General features: G+C 38.8%; 1 protein-coding gene across 1 annotated transcript; it reads left to right on the top strand.

The window, feature by feature from the left end:
- Nucleotides 1-245: 245 nt before the first annotated feature.
- On the top strand, nucleotides 246-5389 carry LOC140228775 (uncharacterized). Its single transcript, XM_072309050.1, has 3 exons — nucleotides 246-324; nucleotides 3033-3739; nucleotides 4475-5389. The coding sequence occupies exons 1-3, from the start codon at nucleotides 246-248 to the stop codon at nucleotides 4622-4624; spliced, it is 936 nt and encodes a 311-aa protein (XP_072165151.1). The 3' UTR covers nucleotides 4625-5389.
- Nucleotides 5390-9919: the final 4530 nt, after the last annotated feature.

Raw genomic sequence — 9919 nt, 5'->3', positions numbered from 1 at the left:
ATCCATGTAAAAGTGATAATTTTGATGATCCTCATGATTATTTCGACTTTTCTGTTTTCTTGTTTCTGCAGAATCTGGATCATGGACCCTTGTAGGGTGCTCCTCTACTGGTAATTTCGCTGCTGTCCGTGGCGGGGACCAGCCTCATGCTTCACAGTGTGTGGTTCGGAACTCGCCGACGCTCTGCGACTTGTCTGCAAGGGTAGGGGCTACTATGCCCCCCACATTCATTCTTGTAAGTAACCATGGCAACAGCCAGACCTCTCTTTACTATAGATGAGGTTCCAATGACGTTACCAAGCCATGCTGAGGGGCAAAAACTGCGTATGAGGGCCCCATACGCGCGGACAAGCGCGTAAGCGTTGCATCCCATGTCCCATGATAGGCAGACGGGTATGCGATACGCGTATATACCGCGCGCCAGAAAAACGCTTTTAATACACACGTGATCCCCCCCCCCCCCCCCAGGCAACGCATATTTTGACGTCAGGGAACCTCGTCTATTCGTCTTGCCTATCCCACCTCAGTAATGTTAATTCCCGTGGTTAGTTTGCAAGTAGATATTAGGTCTACTTCATTTTAACTTCTTATCCAAAGCAGAGTTGGTTTGTATGATTCCAAGAAATAATATTGATAAAAATCCCAGACAAAATCGTCATGTGTTGTTTCAAACATAATTAATAACTACGCCCCTTAATTATACTGGCAACGTTCATCTTTCCACAACTAGTCCTATCAGTTGTTGAATACCAAGCATCAACTTGTACAAATTCCTGCAGCCTTTCACTTCTCATACCCTGTTAATGATGCATACTTATCCTTATGTAAAGAATAATTGAAATCAGCTTAGAAGAGGAAAAATCAGTGAAATGGCAAAAATTTTGCTTAGGCCAGTCATCATCGATGATTTTTCCACTGCTCGCAAAAATCTGACGTACTCGAAGAAGCAACAGATTAGTCACCGTTAATAGTTCCGCATCTATAAACGCCCCGCTCGTTGTGGCCGAACGTTATATTCTATGGTAGCTGTAAATGAAGCGAGTAACAAAGTTTAAATAAAAGAAGAAGAGAGGGAAAATGCATGTCACCCGTTAGTTTTTATGGCAATCTGTGTGTTATTAACACACAACCCGGTTCAGTGATGTTTTATTGGAAAGGGTCACCTTGATTCATGACACGTATTTCAGCGGGCAATCTCTCTCTTCCGACCCTATTCATGTTGCATCATTGTCTATCTCTACCCCCCCCCCCCCCACGAGCTTCCTCCCCGTTGTCTTTCTTCTCCCACCCCTTTCTCTGTCTTTCCCCTTCGTCCTCCTCTGTTTGTTTTCTTCTCTCTCATATCCCTAATATTGCATCAGCTAATACACCTTTTGTTCCTATCTTGAGAGATCAAGTTTCAGATAATAATCCTAAAATACGCACTCATGTCTTACTTGGGCACTCATGTCACAATTTTTGTAGGAGGGACAATTCATGGACGTGTTATTCACTTGACGTATCAATGTTGAAAGATCAAACAAAGGCGAGAGCTAGTAAAGTACGAATATCTGGAGCTCCAAATTTAAACAAGCCTAAAACAACGACAACAACGAGATCCCATGCATTCGACACAGCGCCCAGGGAGTCCAGGGAATACCTTAGTAGTATCTTGATAGGATCAAGAATAACGTAGAAGCCATAGTAACAGTTAATGGCCGTCTTATGACAAGGTCAACGGGTGGCAGGTTGAATAGGGAAGAATCCCCAATCGGAGAATGAAAAAGGGAATGCACATCAGGAAGTCATGGCTGCGTCACCTGATTTGAAATAGAAGCAAATCAAAGACATGGAAAACAAGGGAAGGAGGAGGAGGAGAAGGGTAAAGATGAAAATGGTGGAGAATGACTCCTATTCTTTGTGCAAACATTTTCCTTACCATCAACAGCTTTTTTAACGATATTTTACGTACTTGAATTGTTCATTGGAGCTAAATAAATGCTGAAGAAATCATTCAAACTCTGTATATTCTCTTGGAATAACGTGCCTTTGAACCCATTTGATTTTTGACACTACCTTTGTATTCCGCGAGACTATTCCCATTCATCTCATTATGAATACTTCTCTCGCTTCTGTGCTTCACTTTATATTAGTCTCACATGGTGACTTTAATTGTATTGATGATTGTCTTTTTTTTTCAAGTTTCCAAAGATCACGAACTTAAAGGGACAGTCCAGACGATTTTCATAATTTCACATCATGCAGTACATAAACCGACAACTCCATGTATAGATTTGTGGAATTTATTGTGGTTCTTGAGCAGAGAAACAATACTTGAAAAACCTTAAACAAATTACACTGAACAAGGATGATGACATAGGAGTTCACATATTTCAGAAATGTAGTAGTGTAATTCCATTACAATACCGCTTGCTTGCGAGCTCACCTGTGTATAATCAATGCATGCCTTCTTTCTTTCTTTTTTTTGTTCTGCTTCCTTGAGCCCCATCATGCTTTCTTATGGTGACTCTGCCATGTCATCATCCTTGTTCATTGCAATTAGTTCTAAATTTTGAAAATATTCTTATTTTTCATCCCATTTATCACAACTTCTGAAACTCTGTCCTCAGTAAAACTAATTTATAGTTGTTCAAATGTAGAAATCTGAATGTCATGCAGAGGTCTCCTTTAAGCCGCAGAGCCGTCGAGACCTATTGTGCAAAACTGCCCACTAGATGGCAGCATTACATTGTAGGCAAAGGTATCCGGAAAGCTAATACAGTAAGCAAATACGATAGGGGAGAAAATATATATATATTAATTTTACAAAATCATATGTAGAGTCTTAGGGCCATTTAGATGGAATAAGATGTTTTTGAGTTATCTAATGTTAACCACAAGCACATAATATTTATCATTCCTCTCTTATGAGTACATGTTTGACATTGATCGTTTTACTTTTATTACTTTATACTTGTTCGCTTATACGAACAAAACGTAAGTGACGTTTCACTAGAAATCAACTTTCTCTTCTTCTTGATTTAATTTGCCAGCTTCGCCGGCGATACCAAGACATACAGCTGCAAGTTTCCTATCGTCATCCATATCAACTGATCATCATCGAGAGAGACGGCGACCTCGAACGGGAATGATTGTGACCGAGTGCTGCCATAATGATTGTACCCATGCAATCTTGGAAAGTTATTGTAACAAAAGGACCACAGAATCGCCCAATGGGTGCACAGTGGCGGCCAATGCGAACAATCGCAGAACTGACGGCTCGACATCACAACCGCAAGGCGAGTCGAGTGAAAGACTGACGGAGAGCAATACCAACACAGCGACAAATTTGGAGCAGCCTACTGCCGTCAGCTCGCCGGATGCGTCCCCGTCGATAGGGGTAGAGCAACCGCCGTCGAGTGTCAATACGTCTAGTGTGGACAAGCCGAAAAGGAAGAAACCAAGGAAAGACTCGTCGGAAGGGCGTGGTACCTCCACTGTTTCGAACGGTGAGCGAGAAAGGACTCCAACAAGAGGAATGAGTAAGGAGGAGAGGAGGAGATTGAAGAGCGAAGAGAGGAAAGCGAGCCGGGAACGCAAGAAGGAGCTAAGTCGGGAAAGGCGGCGAAAGAAGAAAATCCAGAGGAAATTGGAGAGGAAGAAGAAGAAGCGGTTGGAGTCAGCTGAGCGTTCCCGCGGGACAGACATGCTGGGATTGAATGAAGAGACGACACTCATTAGAGAACCTCTGGGTGTAGATGTGAGTGTAATAAAGCGTCTTAATACATAGTAAAGCTGACATTTCGAAAGAAGTAATTAAATTTTATTTTGCTTTTCAACCTTCAATGAATCTTTTAAATTCTGTGCGTAGCTTTTTTGTTAGTTTTCGTTTGTTTGTATACATATGCTTTTCTTCAATTGTCAGTGCATGTTCTTTAATTCAAAGGAAAGGGTCTTCTCTTGCATGAAACCGTTTTTTTTTTGTTTTTTTTTTTAACTGTGATATCCTGGAAATCAATAATATAATTTCCTCTACAACAGTTAAAGTAACTAAAATGTTGGTGTGGTTTTCACTGCAGATGCTGAACACAAGCTTACAGCAAGGACTATTTTATGTTGAATTTCCTCTCTCTCTCTCTCTCTCTCTCTCTCTCTCTCTCTCTCTCTCTAAATGCTTAACTGATCAGCTTTTTTTTTTGGGGGGGGGGGGGGGTCAGTTAACCATATCTTCTGCCACTGCAAAAGGGTACATTCATTTAAGTGTTCATAAAGAGTACTTAGTAGTAGCTCCCATGAAAGGAGATTCTCATTACTTTGTTTTGAGATAAAATGATACCTGCAAAACAATGTATCTTGTCTTATATAGAGGAATTACGGCATTAGAAGCTCTTGCGCGCTGTCAACCCCATAGTTTCTTGGTCAAATAATTGCTCAATGAATGCTACAATTCTGATGATTCATGTTCTCTTCTCTCATTGATTTGACAACCTTACAGACGAGGAGAACACGTTCGAATCTGCCAAGAGTGTCCAGAGAACTCTCCGTAGCCGCAACGCTAGCTCACGAGGCGACATCGGGTCAGTCGGAGCACGCAAAACGACGCCGAAGGAATGTTTTGCAGCAGATCACCGATTTGTTTCTCTGACAGCTTCAGCGCACAATGAAAGCACAGTAGCGCGTTTGACGTGTGAACTATTCCTGTGTTTTCAAGCTACAAAGACAGAGTTGCCTACAACAGGGGAATCCGAGCAGTCTACTCGTCTCCACTTTTCAGTAACGAGATTGACTAAACACGAATGATGCTGAGTGTGTGTATTCGCCGTAGGACAAATAATGATTGCCCCGTGAAATCACTTCGATTCTGCCTGTACAGAGACCTAGTTGTGATGATGCGGACGCTAATACCGGCGGAAGAGGTGGCATTGTTGTAAAACTGATGAGTCGCTGACCGACGGAGAGGGTAGAGCAAGATTAGGCCGAGAGCGTCGGAAGATGAAATGGCGTTAACTGTCGTCGTACATACGTGAGCACTACCCGTCCATTTGCAGCAATGAGAGAAAACAAATGATGACAGTATATCATAGGATACTTTCAGCGAAACTTTGGGGCTATGCAAACCTCCTCTTTACGCTGCTTGGACTGCTACGGCCACATCTTCACCGAAGAAAAGTCTAAATAGAAAAAATATTCTTCTAACGTAACATTCTCTAAACAGAAGAGGATGTCATATGAATTGAATACGTGGTTCATGTGGGACCCCCGAATTCGTTAAGAGACTTAGGGGTATGAAATACCCGAATATCGAATATTGTATCTTTTAAGAAATAGCAGGTGCGTTGACAGGAGTTAGTTTCTTCGAAAAGACTTTAAATTGCAGTACCGAAGGAGAGTTGTCAAGCACATGACACCAATCAGGATTCAAATGTGCTGCACATGTCTGTGGTCTTACTATCATTATCATTATTATATTTTTTGACTGACTAACTTACTGACAACCAGGTTGGGTGAAGTGAGTCGGACAGCACGTGACCAGTCTGGGCATGCTCACCTCTTCCAGTCTCTCCCATAATAAGGACATTCTGCTTTCGGTGTTTATACAACATTACAGTAATGCTGCTGATTCAATTTTAATCTATTTATTTCATTGTGAACAAAAAAGTGTTGATTCACAATGATTGTAATTAGCGCCTATGATTTCACTCATATTTTCTCATTGTGATCTGACAAAACGTGTATTCATTTTGTCAGAGTTGACGGATTTCACCATTTTACAGTATAGCTCATAAAATTGCACGTGGTCGAGATGTAGACGATATCTTTTGATTTCATTATGCATTAAAACTCTTTGTATTTAAGAATAAAATGAATCGACGACGTCCTAATGAGATGGAACTTTCTAACTGCCAATCTGTTTATTATATCACCTACTTTAAAAAGGCCATAAAAGAGATGATTTCATAAGGAATCTAACCATTTCATAATGGACAGTTAATGGAGGTGTACAACAACGCTTTTACGAAAAGTCGCATCATGTAGACATTAACAACGGGATTCTTTTAGTTCTATATTTGCAACATTTCTTGTTGCTTTGTACAGACTGTATGCCATTCATAAGTATTTCAGAGGCTGAGCTGTGGTATTTCAGAGTCCTGTATTCGAAACAACGTGTAAATATTCCTTGAGGATGAATTTCACATTCTGATTTATTTTAACTTATAAGGCGGTGTGATTTAAGTGCTTGTTTGTATTTATTGACGACATATTTTTTATTCAGTGAGTTTGATGTAGAACAGGCTCAAGTATTTAGCGAAGTCTATAATCACCGCATGGTAAATTCACGGGACTCTGCAATTTGTCTTGGCATCAGCAGGCATGCATGACAGTAATCGTGGACTTGCAAGCAAACTTCAAACAGCAAAGTGTGATGCGACTGTTGCGTAATTGCACTAAGGACGTTCCTCATATTTGGTCGATATTCACTGAATTGTACACATTCAATGGTTTACAAGTAATGGTAACAAACGGTAACAACAAGTACAAAGAAAGAGAGAAAAAGTGAGAGGGAAAGGGGGGGGGGGGATGAGGGAGGGAGAGCAACTTATAAATAAGCCCTGTTAATCATCAGAATTGTCCATGTCATACATATTATGCTATATCGATATAAAATGCCACACGAATTTTGATCATATCATGTTCAATGGTACTTAACTAGTGTTAACTTAGTATTCATCTAAAAGCATGCATGACATATCAACATTCAGCTGTCGAAAGTTTACTTTTTGAAACCGAAGGAAACCGAAACCGGAGCAGGACATAATTCATTTCAAAGACGAATAAACATTTTGTTTTTAAAAAATCACATTTTCGAACGGACTAATTAAAACCTCCACTTGAGTGAATTTCATTACGCCACAATAATGGAAGGAATACATTTCACAGGAAAGTCAAAATTAATGTATGTTCTTGACACTATGGCTGCTGATCTATAAAAAACATGGGAGTGTAAGCGGTTTCTTCACTTTCTGACTGCCTGAGGTATTCATTTTGGAGATATCCTTATATTCAGCACGTCTTATTCATCATTACAGTTCATACCATCAAATTATTCGTATTCACCATTATGTAGCTGTTGGTTGTTCTTTTTTACATTCATTGCCGTATTGCTGGTGATTCACAGAAAATGAAATCCTTGTGAAATGTTTTAATCCTATCTCTTAGGGCCTCCAGAGTTTTATGATTTCATTCCCCAAACCGAAATAATGTATTTATTACCATGACAACCGTAACACACGGTAAGGGTAGTGGGCCAACATAACAGCTGTATGTTATTTACAGGTGAACGTACATGATATCAATTTTGACAAGGAGAATTGATGACATTCTTTGTTCATACAGTTGTTTGCATTTCCGTTACTTGTGTCAGCGATTACATCACAGTTACTTAGTAGAAAAGAAGTGTTAACTGAATTTTCCGTACAAACATGCTTAATGTAACTTTCATTGCATTTGATTAGATGAACATAATTGATAAAATCTTTAGTCAGTCAAAAACGTTGGACCTGAGACAACTCAGTTTCTTCTTTTCAGAAAAAAAAAATGCGTTCAAAAATGTATACATAGAATGAGAATGGTGAAGTATAATAGCGTTGATTTTGATACTTTCTGCCAACATTTTTAAATGGAAGTGACGCGACAAAACAATGACCAAAGAGTTATGCAGAAATGGATGCATCGAAAATTCACAAAGAGATTAGTGTAGGGTATTCTAGAAGTGTCACTGCTCTCCACTGGTCTTACGCTAAATGCTATGCATAAATAACAGCTCAATAGTTAGAATGATAATAAATCAGCGACCAAAGTCATTATGGGATATCTTGGGTAAAATTTTATTGTTTTCCCTGTCTATATCCACGGAAACAGTTGTCACAATGAGCCAAGAATATGGCTGTATCATGCAACTGCCTAACGCACAAAACTCAATAAAGAGACAACCTACCTCGGATTTTATAAGTGGTATTTTACATAATCTACAAACTACAATGCCAATTATCTGTCCCTGATCAGACTCTGCTTAGGAAGGGAGGGAACTTTTTTTTTTATAGTCTGTAGATTTGTTGGCTGAACTGAACATTATCTAGGAAAAAAAAAGTCGTCCACTTGTTTTTTATTTAAATGCTTCCGTCTTTGCATTTCCAGTAATGAAATTTAACTATATGATGCACAGATTAGTTTTGACGTGTATCCAGTTTTTGTACCATGTTTTCTATCGAATAACGTCATAGTCCATTGTATGAAAACGTTCGACAATTGACCATGGGGAATCTCCAATTATAGAAACAATTATTGCAAAATAGATGTAGCTTGTATCCTATACGAGCAGTCATTGTTGTATTTCTTGAGAGCACCACGGTGAACAGGAGAAAGAAGGGAATAATATATATATATATATATATATATATATATATATATATATATATATATATATATATATATGTATGTATATATATATATGTATGGTAAATCATATATATCTATATCTATATATATATATATATATATATATATATATAGAGAGAGAGAGAGAGAGAGAGAGAGAGAGAGAGAGTGTGTGTGTGTGTGTGACAGATATATACAGACAGACAGAACTGTGAAAGACTGAGCGAGAGACGGGAGGGAATGAAGAATGTTATTGGTCATGTTGAGTTCCTTTTGGGTTTTTTTTTATGGATGTGTGAATTTTTTATCGTTTATCAATGCGATAGGGTGCTTTGTTATGTAAAAATCCGTCGAAAGAAATAAAACATTGTATTTGGACAAATTAAAAGACAAAAAAAAATCAGTCAATCATGAATATTTAAACAAATAAATCAAGAAAATGTAGTATGTGACTGGATAAACAAAATTAATAGATGAATGCTCCCAAATGCATAGTATTATCAAAATCGTTGGAAAGAAATTAGAGACTTTTTTCAAAGTTTTTGTAAAAAAAGAAAGAAAAAGTGAGTATTCGCCAACAGAACTTTTTGTACCCACACTGAAGAAAAGAAAATAGGCAAAAAACGTAAAAAAAGAAAGTTGATTTCAACAGGCTTCAAATCTGTTATTATTTTACGAGTCAAGGAAAAATTATTACTTCACATTTTTGAAATTATATTAGACTCAAAAGACGATGACAATTATCATTTGGAGAGATGTGTCAAAAAGCCAGAAAGAGAGAGAGAGGGAGAGAGTGAGAAGGAGACATGGAGAGAAGGGGAGAAAACCCACCAAATTTCGACCTACAGTACATTTGTGAGTCTTTTCACTAAGAAATAGCTGCTGCTGTTTCAGGTTTGATCACATAATGAAAAATCATACAAGAAAAAAAAAAAACTCAACAACATCACAAAACAAAACAAAACAAAAACCAGAAACTGAAAACCAAGACAAGCAGTGGCGGATCCAGGAATTCCATAGGGGGGGGGGGGGGGGCAAACAGGGGGGGGGGGCAGGTTAAGTCAACTGACAATTAAGGGACCCCCCCCCCCCATCCGCCACTGACAAGTGTCCACCTGACAACCCGTATTGTAAAATGCTTTGAAAACCCGTCAAAGTGCCAAAACGTAACAGTTGGTGATCATCAATAGACCGGTTTACTAGTAAACATATCATTTCTATTCAAATTTATGCATGTTTCTTCCATCCTAACACAACGACCTATTCAACTAACACCTAACCTATATCTCAATAACACTTTTCATATTTGGAATCCACTTTGCATACATTATTTGTTACTACGTCGTGAAGGAGTACCATTGCCAGAAAGGCATGCATAAAGATTTGAATATGTTAGCAAACCAGTCTATTTGAAGGCACGACACCAACACAGTTCCAGTCAAAGTTCTAGCTACTAGTATTATGAATAGCGCCACTTACGTTGATGTATGCAGGAACCTCTCAC

The sequence above is a fragment of the Diadema setosum genome, chromosome 5 (assembly GCF_964275005.1).
Source record: "Diadema setosum chromosome 5, eeDiaSeto1, whole genome shotgun sequence".
Taxonomy (NCBI): domain Eukaryota; kingdom Metazoa; phylum Echinodermata; class Echinoidea; order Diadematoida; family Diadematidae; genus Diadema; species Diadema setosum.
Note: the sequence above shows the minus strand (reverse complement) of the source record. Positions and strands in the feature narration are given on the sequence as shown.